Source organism: Akebia trifoliata, chromosome 3, assembly GCF_017979445.1.
Source record: "Akebia trifoliata isolate Shusen 1 chromosome 3, ASM1797944v1, whole genome shotgun sequence".
Taxonomy (NCBI): domain Eukaryota; kingdom Viridiplantae; phylum Streptophyta; class Magnoliopsida; order Ranunculales; family Lardizabalaceae; genus Akebia; species Akebia trifoliata.
In genome coordinates, this window is record NC_141377.1 from 38,264,744 (window position 1) to 38,286,588 (window position 21,845).

A 21,845-nucleotide genomic window follows, 5' to 3' on the forward strand; every position below is an offset into this window, starting at 1 on the left:
GATTTGTTGAAAACTACAAAATGCCTTGTTTGTCTTCTTCAAATATGAATGTGTCATAGTTGTATAATATAAGAGCGTCGACCGTTTCGTTTTGGTTGGATTCCGTACTAAAAATTGGAATCGTCATCAATTTTTTTAAATTTTAGTTCTTATATCAAGTCTGATTTGATTTTAAAATAAGTGAACCAAAATCAGAATCATAAACTACTTATTCCATTTAATTTCGATTCTTAAGAATCTTAAGATTTGAACTCAAAAAACAAAAAAAAACTCTAATGATGGTAAAATTCTTTGTTTTTACCATCACAAAATATAGGAAATATGAGAGAATGATTCGTTTAACTTATTGCAAAAATTTCCCTTTCAATAACCCAACACATTATCTAAAAAATTATTAACAACATAATTATAATTTGTTAAAGTACAGATACTAGTTAATATTTTTTATATATTAAAATTAATCTTCTTTACAGGTAATAAAATTTTAGAAGAAATAGTCCACTTTAAGGTGAAATGCATTGTTTATATAGAAACTTAGAGAACTTTATGTAATATTTATTTACTTTAACACATAATTAAAATTAATAAATATTACATAAAATTTAACTTTAAAATATATTAACTTTAACACATAATAATTTTTTAAAACTTTATGAAACTTCTACCCCCAAAAAATAATTTCAAATGAACTGATTTTTGGTGTGGATGATTTCTGCATCATAGAGATCATCCTCACCAAAAATCATCTAATTCCAAAATTTCTAATCCCAATTTACAAAACACATTGGATCACGATCCTGTCTCATTTATATGTCAATAACATTCAGACTTGATTGAATCGGTTTATTAAATAAATAGTATTTAAGAAATTAGAGGGATAGTGAAGAGATGAGTGTTCCACTTGGACCTTTTGAGTTATATGGTTTGCGTGTCATGAAACACATAGCACAATAATTTCCATTAAAAATAAATCATTTGAATTTTGAAATATATATTGAATACGTCAATTAGGCATGGTATCATAGATAATACTGTGACAAGTTGTTGAGACAACTCTTTGACGTAATGTGTCGTTGAGACAACTCTTTGACATAATGTGCATGCTTGTTTTTTTGAATGGGTGCAATGGACTTGAACCTGCGACTTCAAAGTTGTTTTGCAATATGTCAAACCAACTGAGCTATGGGTCTAAGTCCGACATAATGTATATGTTTTTCTACAAGAAAGGGACCTTTCACTTTTTGTTTGATTATAATATTTTAAATAAACAACTTTCAGTATTAAAAACGATAAGTAATGTACTATCGAAACAATAATTAAGTTGACTAACTAATATTTACATCAATTTATGAAAGATCTAAGTGAAAAAAAAAAAATGCACGTTGGGTCTTTGAAGCAATTCGAATCATATTGATAATATTGAGATTGATCTATTTTATTGAAAATGTCCATGAACCGAGTTAATATGACCCTTTTACTTTCAAAATATAAACCTAATTATCAAAATATATGTTTGAATTACTATTTCGTGAGCGGAAATGAGTTATTTACGATTCTGATTGCTTTTCATTTTAATCATCAAAACGTGAACGATTACGTTTTTGTTAAAAAAAATTCAGAACTATTGTGATTAGATTCAAAGCCACACACAGAAACCAATTATTGAAATTTATCTCTTCTAACACCAGAACAATCAATTCCAACAATCAAACCCCAAGGAATGAGTTGCAAAACAAATGCAAGTAATAATAAAGAAAATAGAGAAATGAACACAACCACAACACAAGATCTACGTGGCTCACCCACAATGAAATTATATTATCAATCAAGTTGGCAAGAAAGAAATTACAAGTATGGAAGTTTACACTTACCTCCAACTCTTTGATGAAACCCACCAAATCTTTACGCCAAATTTTAGTAAAAACAAACAAGAAATCGATCACACTTTTGTTGTCACAAGCCCATAATTACAATGTGAAAATCATCCTTAAGAACCTTGAACATTTAGATTTTACAAGAGAAGAAAGAGTATCCACATAAAAACTCAATCTTTCCTCACACTCTAACCAAAGAGAAAACCCTCTAAAAGAGAAATCTTTTTTTATAGACAATAACTATCATCTAGGAACCTCTTTTGTTTCTCATCAACTAGTGAAATGACATTATCCAAAATACCCTTAGACAAAACACATTAACCTTAAAAAACAAAGGCATGGTGATTTTATATCACTAAACCCAACAAGAACAAAGTGACTATTTCATAGGTTTAAAGTGATAATTTCACAAAAACCTCTGAAGTCGTTATCATTCATGTTTTGATAATTAATATGAACAATGAGCCAGAATCGTAAATTCATCAAAAGTTGATCACTTTTTCATAAATATCTCTTGATTAATCAACTACACATTAAATTGAATTAATAGTACCTCTATACTCCACTTCTTTCCCATTCTATATCCATTTGAATTGTGTTCCTTATCTATGTGAATATACAGTAATTCTTCCATTATTAATCACTAATAATTGTTTATAAACTAAATTCCGAATACAATTTCTTATAATCGAGCAACATTTGAGTCTAGTATACTTTCCTTTTTAAGATCACAAAGCATTGCTTTCATACCATGTGGAGTCAATTGTTTAGTTTCAATAGTTGGTCGAATGTATTAGATACAATTGAGTCTAGTATTTTCTTTTTATGGATTTTCGATTTTTGTTCATCCTCCCACTACTCGGTATTGTATTTAGGTTGATCGTGCCATTGGGTTTAGTGATTCAACCATCATTTTTTTTAAATGGTGGTTGTGTATAGCCCTTTAACATAATCCAGACTAATGTTTATGAAAATATTGGTTCAACCCAATCTAACCATCTTGTACATTGTTAAAGAAATAAAAAAGAAAAACTATCTCAAAAAACCATTTAAACAAATCTTTTTTTTTTCTCCGTTTCATAAAGTGCAACTATGTCTCATTGTGGGACTAATAATTGACAGATAACCATTACCAAATAAGTCTTAAATGTTGTTTATGTGGTCCAGGAAGATTTACATTTGCCCTCACAATAATTTTCAAAGTCTATGAACTAGTGAGCTATTACGACAGATTTTAGTTGCAATTGAAAAATTATAGCAAAAACATTACTTTGTCACCGACTCCATTTTCATATGCAAAGACAACATCACATTTTTGAAAATATGATTTTGAAATATTTTTAGCTCCAAACAAAATGATTATATATGTACATAGTTTATCTTGAATCCAATCTGACCTCAAGAAAGAAACTCACAAGTCACAATTGCCTCTCTTTTTTTCTACCTTATATAATGTATGGAGTTCTAAGAGGACCCCACATGAAGGAATTGGATTTAAAATTTGTGTTATAAAAAAAACTTCAAGTAATTTTTTTTTTTTTTAATTTTTTTTACTTGTAAAACGTCAAAGAAGTCCCAACTAAAAGAAATGACAAGGATCTGGAATTTTTTACTCATAAACTCACAAGAAACATCCATTTTATCTTATCAATTATAGGGATTTGAAAATTTTTCACTCAGAAACCCATAAATACCTTACTTTTTTAACTTGTAAAATATTTAGTGTTCTTGGAAAACCTTACATGAAAGAAGTGGATCTGAAATTAGTTGGGTCAAAGAAATCCAAAGTAAGAAAGAAAAGAAAAATCCTTCCTTTTCACTTGATAATTTCATAAAGAAGATAGTTCTAATAAACTCCAACTCATGAAAACAATATAATCAATGTTATAGGAGCTATAGAGAGAAAAATCTTACATTGGATAGAAATATTCATCATCTATACACATTTCAGATGATTCTGCCTCAATGTCTAAGCTTTTGGAGGAGAAAATCGATCTATATGAAATAAAATGATTTAAAATAAAAATCTATAAAAAAAAAGAAAAGAGAAAAGATGATTTCTTACAACTCAAACTCTCGAGGGGAAGAAGTGGAAAAGATGAACTGAGTACAAATCCTAACAATTACAGTCTTATGCCATTTTGAAAAAAAAAAAAAAAAACCAAAATTGCCGAGTAAAATTGACTAGACTCGGTGATTTTTAAAATTATGATTTGTTGTAGACTATAACATATTAGTGAAGTTGCCTCACACCTCTCGTGAATGTTGGGCATTGTAACAATTTTTTTTCCAAGGAAAAACTTATATAACTACTGATAGTAATAATACTTAGGGTATTATTGCAATTCTCTATGAAAAACATTTTGATGACTAAAGTCATCAAAGTTCCTTGATTGTCTACTTAGTGGCGTCCAAAAGATGTCTGGGCACGACATCGATGTAAAACAAAAAATTTGAAGAACTCTAAATAAATTTAGAAAAAGATAAATTTTCCCCATTTTTTATGTGAAATTTGAATTTGGGGTTGAATGATTGTTCATTTTCAAAATCTTCGATCAAGAAAATAAAATAAAATTATTTTTAATATAATCTAGGCCATAAACTCTAGAGGCCATTGTGGCAGCTTATATGGACCCAAAATTCTTAATTAGAATCATGGTTTTAAAACTCGTTTTGACATCTGATCCAAAAACGAAATTGTATCATCTTGGATGAGTTTTCCGACATGTTTGAACCATCTCATTCATTCAACAATGAAAAAAATGATTTGTGATTTTAAATCTCGTCCGATACGTGTCACTTGTCTATCCATCTTGTTAGTGGACGTTACTGAGACATATCGGATGAAATTTAAAACCATGGTTAGAATTGCAATCCATGTTTGATTAGGATTTGAATTCTTTATTTTCATAGATAAAAAGATAAAATCAACATCTATAATTTTTTTAATGAGATAAAATCTTAAAAAGAAGAAGATCAAGAGAGAGAGGGATATAGTATCGCATTATCGTGTCGTCTAATAATTTCATTTATTGGTGTTGGTTAAAGAAAAGTTGGTGTGGGAATAAAAACTCTAAACTAGAGAAGATTTATTTCCAAATTCCAACGAAGAGGGCTAGGTGTTCACTCTTCTTCCTTCTCTTCTCTTTAGCCCTCGAAGACAAACAAAGAATGAGTTTATCTCTCTTACAAGATTACTCTTCTGCGGAAGAAGAAGAACAAGAGAGATTCCCAGGCTCCCTTAGTGATGAAGAAGACGAAGATGATGAAGAAGAAGAAGATGCGAATTCTCGGATTCGCTCAAGAGGCCAAAAACCCTTATTCGATCCTCCAAACTCATCAAGTGGGTCTCTACTTCCATCCGCTTTTGATGCATTCACCGAGGTACCAACCCTTTGCCCTAACTCGATAGCAAGACAAGATTTCATCTTTTATATGAAAATTTGAGTCTAATCGGTTTGATTCTTTTCTGGGTTTTTTTCTTCTACTCTGGTTCTTGGAGATTGCAGGACCTCCACAGTTTCTCAATAACTGTGTTGCTGAACATGTTTCTACGAACGATAGTGACGAGAGAGGGAGACGTGGTGGCCATAAAACTCGGAGAGAGAAGAAAGATCTGCCTACCGGTAAATTCTCCAAGATTGGATCTTTTATTATATTTTTATGGGTTCCTAATGATTAGAAGTTTATTTTCCCCAGATTATAATCCTCCCTCACTCCCACATTAGTTCATGGAAGCGATGGCAGTAGGGAGCTCCTGATAGGTTGGGTTGGTGTCTGTAAGGAGGGGTGTCTATCATAGTAACCAAGTTTGGATTGGGCAATTATACGGTGTGGAGGTTTTGTTTGGGTGGGGGGGATCTAGGAAAGTTTTGAAAAAAAAAATCGGAAATTTTTTGGGATTATACAAATGAAATTTTTAGGGAAAAGAATTTCATTGATTCTTCACCCTCCCTGCAATCCCCGTCATCATTTTCTTGAGATTTGAAGGTTGAAGAAAAAAAATGTTGAGGTTGAAGGGTAAAATTTTTACCCTATGGGGAGATTAATCAGAAAATCAATGATTAATTCATTGATTCATTGAGTTAAGGGTCGGGTTTAAGAGCTAGTAACATAGCCAAAGTGTTTTGTCTTACATGGGCTAGAAGTTTCGGAATGAGCTGATTTTTTGTGAGGACGATCTCTATGGGGAGGAGACCATCCTCACAAAAAAAATAAAAATAAATAAATCAGCCCATTCTGAAACTTCTAACCACAGTTTACAAGTTGAAGAATTGTGGACCATCATTTTTTTGCATTAATTTGTAAACCACTTTAGAGATCATCCTCACAAAAAATCAGCCCAATCCGAAACTTTTAGCCATATAGATCTAAACTTTGGCTCCCAATTTTGGTTGCCGAACGCCACCCTTGATTTAATAGTCTAGTCCCTTACTCGGTGAAAGTAAAAAAAATAAGTGGTAAGAAGTCTTTCTAAGCAAAATTTTCTTTTTAGTGGGTGGTGTTTTTTTTTTTTGGGGAATTCAAAGTCAATCTATGTATATATATATATATATGGTTTTCTAAGTCAAATATTTTATTGTCGAGGTTTTAGTGGTTGTTATATATATTTCGTTTAATAAAAAGTGCTAAAGCATCGGGGATCCAATAAAAAATCCACAACTTTGTTTCGTTTAATCTTATCCCAATTAGATTTGAATAAAAATTCTATCTAACCAAAAAATATCTCAGTTAAAATTAATTACTTTGCTAAAGTATTTTGAATAATCAAAGGTTGTCACGTGTAACACATTCACATATCTCAAGGATTCTCTAAGAAATCAATGTAACGTCTACACTAGATCAAAAATAATTTTCAAGCTTTCAATGTGATGATCATAAAAAAAACTCAAACAAAATTTATAGATTTGGAATTTAACCAAAATAAATCACTCACCTTTAGATTAATTCAAAAGTATGAAAATAATCCATCATTGTTGATCAAAATAAAATTATAGATCTTCAAGCTTTACTCTTAGCCGGTTGGCCTTAGTAAGTATTTTAACTAACAATCTTCATAGAAAAATCAATCAAAATTATTAAATAAAAATTAAAAGAAAATTAGAGATAAACTAAATAAGAAGAACTAGAGAGAAGATGAAGAAGAAGCCTGATAGAATTATTCTCTAGAGATTAAATAGAAAATTAGGAGACGAGAAAAATATAAATAAATTAAAAAATAGAAGGTGAGAGAAATTGGAAGGAGAGATAGAGTGACATTTGAAAGAAAGAGAGAGAGAAATAGAAATAGAAATATATAAAAGCAGGAGAGATGTTGGGAATCTTTTAGAAAAAGAGAGTAGAAATATGAGAGAGCTTGTGGTACGTGAGAGAGAATTTTCACTCTTTTGGAACAATTTTCTTTTTCTTCTTCTTTGGTTCTCCCTTGTATTTGTCCCATAATTTCTCTTCTGCCCTTTTACAAGTTTTATTGCACTAAAAGTCCATTCCTAGCCTTTTTCCCACACTTTGGGCATTCAGCACCGACAAAATATAAGTTAAATCAATTAGTCTTGATTAACCAAATTAATTACATGATCATCATAAATAGGGGGTAAATATCATTATTTGTGCCTTTATCATCAAACAGTTTTGATATGCGAGTGAAACATGAGGTGCTTAACATTTTCTCCACTCGCTTTGCACATGACAAAAAAAAAGGCAACAATGATTTTTGTCTGGGCAATCACACGAACAATAGTTAACATTTTATCAGGTCAGCCATTATGTACTATTTCAATGAAAATTTAAAACTCAAAATAAATCCTCACATGATGGGATAGATATATAAAATAATTTGACCGAGAATTTCCCATCTCAAAATTTTATCCATTTTCTCTTGTTTTCTGTCCTAGTAGAAATCTGAATGATTAAGGTACATTCCATCAATCTAGCATTGATTCCACCTTCAATTATTCAAGTTCTTCCTGAAACCCATATTCCAAGATGGCTCACCCTTCAATCCCTCAACCCTACTTTGAATGGAATGATTTCTTTTATTGTACAAAAAGAATAATAAAGGGAGTTGAACCTAAGCAGTGATGCTCCACACCAGCTATCCTCCCGGAATCTTAATCTATGTTTGATTCTTTAGCATGTCTTTTATTTCTAATAAAGTTTGTTTTGGAAGGTTTAAATTGTTAGGACTCTTCTAGCGTTATTCTTTTGAGGAACTTGTGTGGGGTTTTTTCTTCCTTGGTGGAAGGGGGTTAGTCGTGGTTAAGTAGGACCACTTTGAAACTAATGAAAAAATATTTACAATCTCCTAAACAACATTATCTAGAAGAGTGCTAGGGAATGAAAGGGAATCTAAGAGAACAAAAGAAAATATATTGGAAAATTGGGAAGAAATCAATGGTTAAATTCATCTCTTCATAACCTTGCAACAGTTGAAATTTCTCAAGGGGCTAGTATTCTCACTAGGTTCGGGCAGGATTCCCTAGTCCGCATGCAATGGCCATTGATAGAATCAGCTGCATAGATGAACCCGTTAAATTCGGATTCTTTAAATGCCAAAATCCGTGGCCGCTCCACTTTTTAGATGGCTTGTATCTCATGGAGGATAATGGGTTGTGTATTTTTTATAGATCCAAAAGTTGTTTTTGAGGGTTTTTAGTTCTTTCATGTATTGCTCTGTGGTTAGGGACATTGTTATTAAAATACATAGCATACCATTTGAACCCCAAATAAAATCTTAACCCAAATAATTTGAATCTTATGTTTGAATCCCTTTCAGTTTAAATTTTAAAGTATCTGTCTTGATCATAAGATTCTAGTAGGATTCATTGTTCAAATCTTACGAGTTAAACTAAACGTAGGGCACAGTTTTCAGTAAAAACACTGACTACTGTGTTTGCATGTTTATTTTACCTACCCATTTAAAGCTACATAAAGGAAATTGGGGAGTTTGTTTAAGGATGCCCTGACACAATTGATAATAAGTGCATGTTCTTGCACAATTTTCCAACAAAATTGTAGAGGAATGAGATAGTATTCTGAGGAATGAAGTACACCATTGGAAAAGAACATACCATTTGTGGGACTCCAGCTGCACTGGTGAGGAGAATGTGCCTAATTTTTCCGTGCTTTGTAAACCATTTCAATGTGAAGGAGGTTGAAGACCAAGAGCTTGGGATGTTGAAGGTCCCATCAAACTTTTGACTTATGAGAAGAAATTATGTCGGCAAAAGGAATTATATTAAATAAGTTTAGTTCCCGAGAAAAGCTTATTTGATCAAGGTATGAACTAGGAATTCAGTATATTGTGCAGGATCAAAGACAATTTGTAGATGGTGTAAATGAAGTTACACATGGATGTGTCTACCGTCAACGATGTGGCAGATGGTGAAATCTTAAGAGGGGCATTCTTGACGCTTCCTATTCAAGCAAAAAGTCTACAAACAAATATCCTTGGGAAAAAAAAGAGGGCTTCCATTCTATCATATCTCCCTCTCCTTGGCTCGTTGCCTTTTTTTTTTTTGCTTTTTATGGGGAGATTAGTTTCCTTTCCTTTGTATCCTCTTGTTGTTGTGTGGAGGTCTCCTTGATCTCCTAGGCTCTGTATTCTTTTGGGGACTTACCCCGTTTAACTATAATCTTTCTACTAATCAAAAGGAAAGGAAAGAAAAAATCTAATGAACTATCTTCCTCCAAATCTATCTTCAAAATTTAAACTTCAGACAATGATTTGTCTATTCTTCACAATACTATTTGGAATCTCTTACCCTATATTTTTGTAGTGTGAAGAATGGAGAATTGACAAATCAACTATTTATTCATTGTGAGATAGCTATGGAGATTTTGATATCATTTTTCCCATCTCTTGTAGCTTAGTTGGATCCCTGCTCACCAACCTTTTATAGTTGCTTGCCCAATGGAAAGCTGTTGGGTGTGGGCATATCCTTTAGAAGCATCCTTTGGTCGTCATTTTGTGGAGTACTTATTTCTAATTGTTCTTATAAGAGTCAAGGATCAATCACAATGACATCACTAGAAAGTAGAAAATGGTGGCTTAATCATCCCCCCCCCACCCACATACCCACACACACACAGACAACAGCACATAGACCTCCTTATTTCATGCCTTTTAAGCTCAATTTTGGTGATTGCTCTTTGGGCAACCCGAAGTCTACCAAGATTGGTGGTTTCTATTTATAACTAAGATGGAAGAGTTGTTTTCATACTTGAGTTCATTAGGGGAGTGCAGCTCTAAGTTTCTAACAAAGTGGTGCGGAACTCAAGTTAATTACTGTGTCCGATATGAATAATAACATTGTCTTGCATCACAAAACATGTTATATACCAATTTTATTCGATGAATGTACTGTTCTTGTTTGTCCTAAGATCAATTAATAATGAGGTAGATATGCTAGCAGCGAGGAGTTGCCAGTGGGGGATCCTTGTTTTTTCTTCTCTTGTATTCCTCTTTTTTTCAATGAATTTTCCTGCTTTTGATTAGGGAATAATGAAAAGAGAGCATTTTTATTTGGCTACTTAGTGCTTCTGCACTCACCAATAGGGGATTGAATGGTATGGTTTGAGTCCGTATAATACTGTTTGACGCAGGATGTCAATTTCTCTTGTTTTTAACAGAAGTGTAGCAGAAGAAGCCACTTAATATCTAATCCTAATCACTAAAAAGTTGGTTAGATAACCTAAAACTGAACCATCCGTATTTGAACACTTTTAGAGGATTTGATTCTCTCCATTAAACTCCTTAAATCAATTTTTGATCGAATGATAACAAAATTATTGCAAAGAAAATCGCTAACTACGTTAGGTTTGTAACTTTTTATGAGGATAGATTAATCTGGTCTTGAATTCTAAAACACTTAGGCCCTGCTTGGTTGCGTCGAAAATCACCGTAATGACTGGGAAATGCAAAGTCTTTCAAGTCACGCGTGCTTGGGAGCGCAAACTGAGAAGTGGGTCCCTCTTCAATTGATGGAAAAAACTTACTTACCAAAAAAAAATTGATGGAAAAACTCAGTAAAATATAGGTTTTTTGCCTCAAACTATTTACGTTTCTAAAAACCACTGAAATACTTTACTGAACACAACCTCAGAGACCATTCTCCTGCCTTCCTCTCTCAGACCGAACACAGAGGTTAGGACTCATTCCCCCCCTACCTCTCTCCCTCACTCTCCATCTATGGTTGCAACAACATGTATTTTGGTCAAATCAGATCTCTGAGACCTTAATCGAGAGGGGTTTGTGGAGAGAGATCTAATCATCACTTCCACATCTCTCAGATCTAATCAGACCTCTATCGAGAGGGGTTTGATCAAATCTGAAAAAAAAAAAAAATTGTAGAGAGAGAGTTTGAGTGATTTTTTGTGAGTTTGTATAAGTGGTTTTGATTCTACTTTAGTAAGAATTATTTGAAATAAGCATCTCTCTGTTGAGAAGATTGTAGTTCTAGTGTTTAAATTAAATCCTTAATTGTTATCCATGTGAAACCCTATTTTAAAATTCTTTAAATGCTTTGATTTTTTTTTTTTTTTTTTGAGTTTGTATCTGTTGTTTGATTTACTTTGTAAATTTCTTTAAAATATCTGTTAATTATTTATGAGTAGTTCAATTTCATTGGAATTTGGTTTGCTTTCCTTGTAATGTTGTGGAGAACCATTGATAAGATGCCTTTGGTTGAACCTTGTATGGGTTTACTGTTAAAAGTTTATGCAAGCGTGTTGTGCAATATGTGCTATCTTGATAGGCTTAAAAATGACAAACTACAATGGTGATCTATTGCAGACAATGCCATTGCTTTTAATCTGTCTTCCTATGGGTATGCACTTATTCACTCCAAGAACTAATGCTTCACAATCATTTTGAGTACCTACACAACTATGTAAAACAGAAAGGATTAAATGATAATTGTTCCTTTGTCCCATATGTGCATTCCACAACATTTAAAACATGATCATAAGACTGCAACAAAATTTATTGGAAAATTGTTTTTTATGCCCTTGAACTGGGATGCTTGAAAAGAAGGATGTTATCTTTGGTAGTAAAATATATTTCTCTTAAGAACTTAATCATTGTTTTATTTTCATGTGTTGTGTTCAGAAAACCTAAGACCAAAAGTTCATGTTTATGTTAAAATCAATATTTTTATGAGAAACTTTAAATAAATATGATAATAATTAAAAAAAAAAAGTTCATATATTGATTTTTTTAGGCTTTTAGGTGTTAGATTATTGAAAATGTTTAATAAAAGTTTTTTTTATACGATTATTTGCGTTCAATTCGCAACCAAGCAATTGTATAATTTTACGATGCAGGAAAACGAGTCTACCAAGCACTGCAATCCCAAACAACCACAAAAGACTGGAAATGCAAAGCTTTGCATTTTCCTGTCTTTTGCGGGATACCAAGTAGGGCCTTAAAGTTAGAAGAAGAGTTCTTCTTCACAGAAAGAATTTAAATATGTAAAGCCCCAGTGCGGCTGGCATCTAGAGCAATTCACATAATAAAGAAACATTTCTTTATTGAAAATTTGCTGTCCTCTTTTATGGCCACATTGAAGACCTTAAGTAGGCTTATTTCTTGACTACTGAGACACCTGAGCACTCCTGAACAGTTTTTTTTTTATTTAAATTTTAATATCCTATGATTACGATTTAAATCATCCAACAAACGAAAATTTAAACTAAATTGGTGTACAAATTAAATTACCAAGTTTGTCTGTGCCTTAGTTTCATTAACAATGGGTGGGAAATTGAAAAGTGCAGACTACATAAATACAATTGATCTGTGACCCAGATAAACTCAATGGTGTAAACAACATACCAGAAGGGTACGCATCATGCCAGAGTTGACAGCATTGTGGAAATTAAATCTTATTTGTATCTTAGATATTGGATTCTCGGTAGACAATCTTTGAATTATGTTGAAAGTGAAAGTTTCATATTATGCTATAACTTTTTTGGCTTTGTCATTTTTGATATTTCTTTTTGCAGTTGCATGAACATAATCTTGAATTATGTTGAAAACGTGAAAGTTTCATAAGCATGTTATAACTTTCTTGGCTTTGTTTGGGATTTTCGATATTTCTTTCTACAGTTGCATGAAGATAATCCATAATTTCAGTGTTGTATCTTATTCAGGTGTTGTAGTGGAAGCTAAAGCTCAATTGGTTGGAATTCGTGATCGAGTAAGAAGTGATATTGATGGGAACAGCCGTCCTATATCCTCAGTGCCATCTCAAAAAGGCTCTGCAAATGCCAGCACAGTACCTGGGGAAGGCAAGCGTGTGGCTTCTGCAACCAATCCTGATGCCAAGGATGCCGCAGAGCTTCTGAGGTGCTTCTTGTTGTTTTATTTTTATTTTATTTTACTAATTTTACTCTTTATTTATGGTAAGATCCTTTATATTACCCTTTTAAACTGGTGAGAATTTGGTTCCAGGATGTGCCTGCAGTGTGGGATACCCAAGACCTACTCCAATGCTCGAGGGATGGTCTGCCCAGTATGCGGTGATCGCCCTCCCATGGACATAAATGACGAGTCTGGAAAGAGAAAGGGCTCCCTCATCAAAGATAAGGAGAAGAGTAAGAGGATGAAGGGTCAATCGTCTCACGCTACATGGAAGAGTGAAACAGAGATGCAGCTTCGGCAGCAGTTTGATTAGCCAGAGTGGAAAACAGTTCCAAGGTATCAATCAACTGATATATGTAACATTTTAAACTTTTAACAGTGAAATCACTGATCCTAATTTAGTCCCCCCATTAAATCACTTGGCATGTAAATGAGTTTTTCTTCCATGAGTGTTTTCTATGACTTTGTAACTGCTCTCATTACTCGATCGAACCTCGTTACTTGAACCTGTCTGGAAGTATTTATCTCTGAATGTTCCTGGTAGTGCAGAACAGTAGGCAGGAATACAGATTTACTATTGTTTGTGTCTGTCGTCATCCTTACTAAAAGAAGTCATAATCCCCGTAGTCTTGTCGCAGAAGAAGAGCAGAGGCAGGCAGGCATTATTCTCTAAGGAGAAAAACTAGTCCCTCGAAAGGGGGGCAAAGAAATGCAAGAGTACGACCGCGTTTAACATTTCAACACTTGTTGCATTGGAGACTCTTCTTCACGAGTGAGCCGAGCAGAGATCATTCACCAAAACCTCTGATTGGAGAAGATATATGAACTTATCTCTTGTTTTACTGTGTAGCGTGTACGCTTGCTTGCGTTGAAGTTGCAACCTGCCTATGGCTGCAACAACTGAGCCACAGATTCAAATTTGCCAAATAGAATTAAAGAAGAAAAAAATGTACATAAATGGAGAGAGAGTGAACCAGACCAAACTGAGGTGCTAAAGAAGGGCCGGCTGACATGGTTTAAGAGAATACCTACAAACTGAGGAGGTTTGACTAAGTAAACCAGTTGTTCTAGGGTTATCAATGGATCGGGTCTGAATTGGATTGGATTGAGGTTGATTTGATACTGATCCAATACGGATTGGATCATGTCTGGATGATGACAAAGCCGATTTTATATTCAAAATCTAAATAAAATTTTATATATCTCAATAAATATAGAATACTTTCTTAGACGGGGTCCTTGTCAAATTAGGATATGGTAGATGAAACCTTATCGGGTTGGATCCATTTCAAAATCCAATATATCGATCCAAACCCAAAGTCATGGAGTTAGAATGGATTGGATTTCGGGTATGATCCCAATATTGATATCTCATGTTACACGTGACTCATTATTTCAATATAAAAAAAAGGATATACTTTGTCTCAATCACGTTCTAGAGTTTTCTATTTCTCTAAGAAAAATGCTAAACTGACTTTCTTCAACACTGCATTCAATACTGCGCTGACGTGGTAGTGTTTGGTGTTTACAGAACATTTGATGCTTTTCCTGTCGAGGTAGTCAGTGTAGAACGGCTCTTAGTCTATTTCTACCACTGTGGATATAATTGATTATCCTAGAGATTCACGTCCAATTGGACGCAACATTTAAGCCACCTATGAATCCAACGGACTTGATAAAAAAATGTCCCCGTACTAAAATTCCACACTTGACTCAACACGTGTCCTTCATCTATAAATAACCTAACAAAGCTCAGATCTCGGCATCCACACCCACAAACGCAGATACAGACACTACAAGGCTCCAACAAAGATAAAGATGACCAATAGAGTCAACTCTCTCTCCGTCTTCTTCATCATTCTCTCTCTTCTTTCTTCTTCAGCCATCATCGCTAAATCCTCTGTAAGTGAAAAAACACACACACACACACAGATCCTTCAAAAATGAAAACCCTAAACCCCAATATATTTGATTTGTTTTGAATTATAAATTTTGGGGTTTATTTGGTTGTTGTTGCAGGATGAGTGTGTGTATACGGTGTACGTAAGGACTGGATCCGTATGGAAGGGAGGAACGGACTCGATCATCAGTCTGAGACTCTACGATCCGTACGGATACTTCGTTGATATTTCGAATCTCGAGACATGGGGAGGTTTGATGGGTCCGGATTACAATTACTATGAGAGGGGTAATCTGGACATATTCAGTGGTTTGGGTAAGTGCTTGGATGCGCCGGTATGCGCAATGAACCTGACGTCAGACGGATCTGGTTCGCATCATGGGTGGTACTGCAACTATGTGGAGGTAACTTCAACGGGTGCTCACATATCCTGCGCGCAGCAACTCTTCACGGTGGAGCAGTGGCTAGCAACTGATACCTCACCTCATGAACTCACCGCTATCAGGAACGAGTGCCCTGATGTACTGGGCTCAGCGTCTGTCTCTACGTAGTAGGGCCCATAGACTCTAATAATATCGTTATTACTTTTTTGGTTTTTTGTGGTAGAGATTCTGTTGGCACATTAACTTTTACTAACCACGCACCAATCCTTTGAAAATAAAAGATTGTTGAACACTTGTAATCATAGATTGGGTGTTACAAGTAAAAGTTGATGTGTTAATAGAGATGGTTAGCGGTGTGTAACACTATTGACCTAAATAAATAAATAAAGAAATAAGTGCCACCTGTATTTTTTGTGTGTGGGGGCCAATGAGGTTGGTTGTATAATTATTAGACGCGGGGCCAATAATTACGATCCTGGAAATGAGAGGCTACACGACAAGAATGAGAATGTGGACGTAAGCGCTTTGCGATTTCTGCCACGCCGTTTCGATGATATATGTTTGTGGGCCTATATTTAAAGATCTAATGTATGTCCGCCACGTGTTCAGCTTTTTTATTTATTTATTATTATTATTATTTTAATCGTCTGTCTATTTGTCTCTCTTTTGCGTTTTGGTTAATATAAGAGATACCCTGCGGTTTCAAGCTGATGACATGCCCCTTGACTTAGGTCTTCTATGAGATATTTGTATAGATGACCTAAATATCCTCATAAAATATATCACTAGCCTTTGGAATAAATTATCTTTAATTTATTCAAATTCTTATTGAAATCCATCATTTTTTTAATCAGAAAATACATCATTCAACTCTAAAATCAAATTTTATTCTTGAGGTTTAAAGTTGAAGTTGATAGAATTTTTTCTGTTGAAGACAAGGATAAGTAAGTTTACTTTAAAAAACTGTATCTTTAAGCCGTGAAGCCCTTACAATAAGTCCAAATAACCTAATCTTCTTCTTAAGGTTTGAAGGTTGAAAGAGATAAAATAGATTTTTGAGCTAGAGATTGAAACTAAGGGCATTTATACATATTTGATATTAATATTTTCGAGACAACCTAGGTCTTGGGACGGGTGGATCCTCCCAAAATTTTAAAAGTTGCAAAGGCCTAAAAGTAATTTTAATATATCTTGAGTTTGTCGAACGTTTGCCCACGTTTGGAGATTTTGGAAGTTGTCCACCCCCCCCCCCCCCCTCCTCTCAATCCTTTTGATTAGTGAGAACCCCTCTATATGGTTAATGTATAAGATGCCTACTTTATTTTCCTATCGATGACATATTCATTTTTGACCTTGTTATCTTGCTTTCAAATTGATTTTACGCCCCCTTTAATTTTTAATATATATTTAAGATATCCTTATATTTTTAAATTGATGACATGCCCTCCTCCTTCATGATAATTTGGCCAATTTGGACACCATATCACTATATTTTCATACAGAGGACATTCTCAATTGATATTTTACATTAGCAAGAAATTTTTTTTTTTTCATTTTTAATCCTAAAATCTGTCATCTTCAAATTCTTTTATTTTTATAAAAATTAATTTTAATTTATTTAACCTCATCTTCAATTTATTAATCCCTTTCTAGAAAATCTTAGAATTTTCTCTAAGAAAATCTCATCTTCTACTTCAAAAATCAAATTTATTCTTTAAGTTTGAAGTTTAAAGTATATTAGTCTTAGGATTCAAATTTAGGGTAAAAAAGTTTACCCAAATGTTGTAGATGGCTGATTTTGGGAAGTGAAATCAGAGGGTTTTTCTTTTTAATTTAAATTAAAGGAAAAGGTATTAAGGTCATTTTCCATTAATTGGTTAAACAAACCGAGGCCATGGAGGCATGAAGAAATTTTGATCAACATCTGAGATTCTTATATATATGTTTGAACGGATGATAATGACCCCTTGACTTACGTCTTCTCTCATAGACTAAAAGAGAAATAACTTAAATGTCCTTTTCTTGGATCTCTTTAAAAAAAAACAAAAACCCTTCAATTCTCATCAAAATCGCTCATCTGTAATAAAAGTTGGTGTGGCAATAGTAGGTCTTTTTTTTTTTTTTTTAAATCACTAGCCTTTAGTTCAACCTTTTTGACTTAGCGAGGCAGAATATACTTGTGACACACATATAAGGACAAATAGTTTGATAGCAGATAAGGTGACAGGTAGCCCATTTAAATGAGGACATTTTTATGGTCCAACGACCTCAAAATTATCGATTTCGTTTTCAGAACTATTATTTTTCTTCATTAAAAAAACTATTCTTTTACCAAGAGAAAACCTTTTCAACAACTTTTTTACCTATTTTTCAAGGACTTTATTTTCCTGAGAGTAGACAAATACCCTTCATCTTTTATGACAAAGAAATTTTTTTGTCTTTTTGGTTAGATGTTCTTCCTAATTCTTTTATGCATATATATATATACCCACAAAATTATCCTATTCTTACCAAAATTTAGTAAAAATGGATGTGACCCAATATTTGTCATTCAAATACTCAATCTGAGCTCGATTAGACCATCAATCCCATTTTTAAAATACATTGAATTTTACAAAATATCTATATGATAAAATACAACGGTGGACTCCACTTGTTTATATAAAAATATATTGATGGGCCCATTGGTGGGGGGTATAAACGTCGCATCAACTATAATGACCTCACTATTGCTTTTCTCTTCTCCCATCAACTTCATTGTTTTTACTCTCGTTCTCCTCCTCCTTCCCTTCACTTTTATGATAATACCCCTTCTAATTTTACTATCTTTCCTTTTATTTTTTTTTACCTCTTTTAATCCCAAAAAAAGGATATCTGTGCAGTTGAAGTCTAGTGTATTTATGATTTGCAAGAGATTGCCAGGGTTTTATAATCAAGTCTACCTCTTAAATGGGCCTCATTGAAGCCCAAATTCACTTTAAAAAATGGAACAAAAGCCCATCCTAAGCCAAGCCTATTCATAGCCTAATTCCTTAACGTCTTTATTTCTATCTCACGATTACCAACTGATTTTTATGGAATACAACAATCTTAGGACAATAGGGCAATTTCAGCCCGTCATGAATTGGGTTTGAGAAGTGCTACTAGACTCATTGAGTTATTGGGGCGGTCTAAGCCCAATACATTTTTAAAGCTGGCCTTTCCTTGGTTTCTGGGTCTTTCAGTTATCCCAAATAAGTCTGGTAACTTGTTCATAATTTTATTGATAATATCTTATACTTATATTCATAATATAAGAAAGAAAAATTGCGGGCCGAGCTAGTCTGCCATGTAAATAGCTACTTGTGAACCAGACCGGGTTTGGATATAGATATTTAGCCTAACACGGCTATTTATGAGATGAGCTTTCGCAAGGTCTATGGCCCTATTGTAATTGGCCCATTTATGGCTTGGCCCAATTACTAGCCTTGTTAAGCCGAAGACTTTACAGTTACACCCGGCAATATCGCATAGACCATAAAGGAGCTTAATTTGAAAGAGTCGTTCTCAAGATTGGACCTCATATCACACATCTTGACATAAAAGTGGATAGAAATCATAGATGCTTTTTCACTCGTATCTCAAGGAAAGCATATATGATTCCCATACACTTTCACGTTAAGGTGTGCGATGTGAGGTCCAATCTTGATTCAAATTTATAGCAACCAACATTTAAAAATGCCAAGGTGTGCGATGGAGCATTTTATTGAGCTAAACGGTAGTCAAAACGCCACAAGGTTTATGAGAAATAACAAAATGTCTTTGGGCCTATTTATGTGTTGGCTCTAAAGTATCATATATAAAAAAAATATACACATATAAATTATTGGATAGGGTTCTGTTTTCAATGAAAAAATTGAACTTTTTAAATAATTTTTTTTTTATGAGCGTTAAGATTATCTAATCAAATCTGAAATGGATGTATTATTAAACCTCTAATAATTATAAATAAGCGAGTTAAATTATAATTATACAATATATTTATTTTGATTTAAATATTAATAAAAATAAGCATTTTACTATATATTTATAAAATATAATAGTAGAAAAAGCCAAATTGGATTGGGCACTATTAAGCCTAATCCAAATCGGATTTAAATTATTGAACCCAACCCTATCGCTGCTGGCTCAATATCAAGGTCTAACCCTCAATTTTTAGGATGAGACAATGGGCTAAAAAGTGATATCATTTTTATTGTTTGGTCCCAAAACACCCAAACAGATTCCATTAAATGTATAGTGAATCATTCAACAAACCAAACTTGTCTAGCTCCTTGTTAGCAAACTTCTGTTTTATTTGCAAAAAAATCATGTTTTGTGTGTGTGTGTGTGTGTGTGTTTTTTTATTATTTATAATTATTATAATAAAAGTATTATTCTTCTGAATATTTGAAAATATCGGAAAATTTGTGAATTTTAATGAGAAACGATTAAAACATTTTTTTAAATGAATATTGTAAGTTTTGGCATAAAAAATGACATTAATCTAAATCACTAACGAAGCTCCAATCTCTTCCATCGGTTGGACTTTCTCATTATCTCTTTTGTCTTCACTTTCTAGTAGCCTATTTAGGCAGGTCTCTCTCTCTCTCTCTCTTTTTGGCTAATTGATCAAAAGAAACTAAAAAAATCAAACTTAAAATCAATGATCTGAAATTATAATCGATCTTTGCAACTTCTTCTTCTTCTTTGATAAGTATAAAATTTTATTAAAGATAATTGATCTTTGTTATTTCGTAGAAAACAATTGAAATTGAATTAATCTATGTAACTCTTTGGAAATTTTTTTTTTATTGATTCTCCTTTTATATTTTTTCTCTCTCTTAATAGTAGGAATATGCACATCTCTCTCTCTCTCTCTCTCTCTCTCTCTCTCTCTCATCTGAGCTCAAGGGAAGTTCATGTATTTTATTGGATTTTTTTATTTTATTATATCTTGGATTTTTTCAATGGTTGCTTGATATCTAAGTTGTAATTTTTTAATTAATTGTAGATGATTCTGATTGTTCAAATTTTTCAAGAAATTATATATATGATTAAGAATTTTACTAGAATATTGTAAATTTTTTATTGAATTTTAAGATTGGTAATCAAATCATCCTAATTGTTTGCACAATTGTCTTAATGAAGAAGAAATTAATTATTCCTTAGATTCTAATTTATCATATGTACGCTATGTATTCTAGATTCTAGAGTCATAACTCACATAACCATAATTATATTATTGTATAGATTGACTCCCTTTTGAAGTATATTGAATTATTCGTTTTCAAATTTTTGATGCGGGATTTATAAATATATGCCGTGTATTTCTCATTTAGCAAATATTTAACTGAATTTTTTCAATCCAAAATTGAATAAAACTCAAATTTTTTTACGTATCGAATTTTAGCCATATAACAAGGGTTTGGCTACTCATTACGCGTAGAGAAACTTGCAGACACATGGCAATGCAAGAAAATTGACGTTGGACTGATCTTTAATTGGCTAAGCAGTACCAAAATGTAATTATGAAAGAATATAACACGTTTGACGTTTGTCAAAGACATCTACCACACAACAACCAAAAGATAGAGATAATTTTCAAACAAAATAAGAAGAAATATTTCCTTAACTTTTTTAAGAAAAAAAAAATGTTGGACAAATAAAGATAATAGTAGAGAAGATATTATATGGTTGAAAAGAACCTGGGTTTGGTTAAACAGACCTATCTATTTATTAAAATAAAAATAATTCTTTTTCTTTGCTATATTTTTTTTCTTTAAAAGAATAAAGGCATCCTTTAAAGCTGGCCAAATCATAATTTTAAAACTTGAAATCTTGATTAATGTCCATGAGGGTTGTGTATTAAAATAAAAATAGTTCCTTTTCTTTGCTATATTTTTCTTTAAAAGAGTGAAGGCATCGTCTAAAGCTCTCCAAATCATAGTTTTAAAACTCGAAAACTTGATTAATGTCCATCAGGATTGGTGGCTCTGATGAGTTAAATAAAAATATATTAAATTTATAAATAATTAAAAATAGTTTTAATATTTTTAAATAAAAAAATGATTTTTTTAAAAATATGTAATAGAATAACTCAGATCAGTTTCTCACCTGACTTGGTGCATTTTTGCGCTTGACTCAGCTGAATTGACAAATCGAATTACGGTTTGCCTAGTTGATTCAATCCAGTGAGTTTTAGTGTCAAAATTGAGTTGGGTCAACTAGGCGGAGTTTTCAATCGACTAAACAAGTTTTAAAATTATGGTCCAAGTAAGGATTTCAGATGTTGTTGAAGGTACTAAAAA

At 32.8% G+C, this 21,845-nt stretch overlaps 2 protein-coding genes across 3 annotated transcripts; both read left to right on the forward strand.

The window, feature by feature from the left end:
* Positions 1 to 4,979: 4,979 nt before the first annotated feature.
* Positions 4,980 to 14,721, forward strand: LOC147406789 (plant/protein). 2 transcript variants are annotated; one of them, XM_086435004.1, is made up of 5 exons: positions 4,980 to 5,258; positions 5,377 to 5,500; positions 13,023 to 13,218; positions 13,324 to 13,569; positions 13,872 to 14,721. In XM_086435004.1, exons 1-4 carry the CDS (start codon positions 5,046 to 5,048, stop codon positions 13,544 to 13,546), a joined length of 756 nt encoding a protein of 251 aa, XP_086291130.1. In that variant the 5' UTR covers positions 4,980 to 5,045; the 3' UTR covers positions 13,547 to 13,569; positions 13,872 to 14,721. The 2 variants fall into 2 exon arrangements, with proteins under 2 accessions (XP_086291130.1, XP_086291129.1); XM_086435003.1 differs by lacking the exon at positions 13,872 to 14,721 and having other exon boundaries at positions 13,324 to 13,757.
* A 255-nt stretch (positions 14,722 to 14,976) lies between these two features.
* On the forward strand, positions 14,977 to 15,923 carry LOC147406790 (PLAT domain-containing protein 3-like). Its single transcript, XM_086435005.1, has 2 exons — positions 14,977 to 15,135; positions 15,253 to 15,923. The coding sequence occupies exons 1-2, from the start codon at positions 15,052 to 15,054 to the stop codon at positions 15,682 to 15,684; spliced, it is 516 nt and encodes a 171-aa protein (XP_086291131.1). The 5' UTR covers positions 14,977 to 15,051; the 3' UTR covers positions 15,685 to 15,923.
* The last annotated feature ends 5,922 nt before the right edge of the window (positions 15,924 to 21,845 follow it).

Coding starts and splice junctions, on each gene's coding strand:
- LOC147406790 (XM_086435005.1), top strand. CDS start 15,052: ATGACCAATAGAGTCAACTCTCTCTCCGTCTTCTTCATCATTCTCTCT. Junction 15,136..15,252: donor CCATCATCGCTAAATCCTCT/GTAAGTGAAAAA, acceptor TTGTTGTTGCAG/GATGAGTGTGTGTATACGGT.
- LOC147406789 (XM_086435004.1), top strand. CDS start 5,046: ATGAGTTTATCTCTCTTACAAGATTACTCTTCTGCGGAAGAAGAAGAA. Junction 5,501..13,022: donor GAAGAAAGATCTGCCTACCG/GTAAATTCTCCA, acceptor TATCTTATTCAG/GTGTTGTAGTGGAAGCTAAA. Junction 13,219..13,323: donor GATGCCGCAGAGCTTCTGAG/GTGCTTCTTGTT, acceptor ATTTGGTTCCAG/GATGTGCCTGCAGTGTGGGA.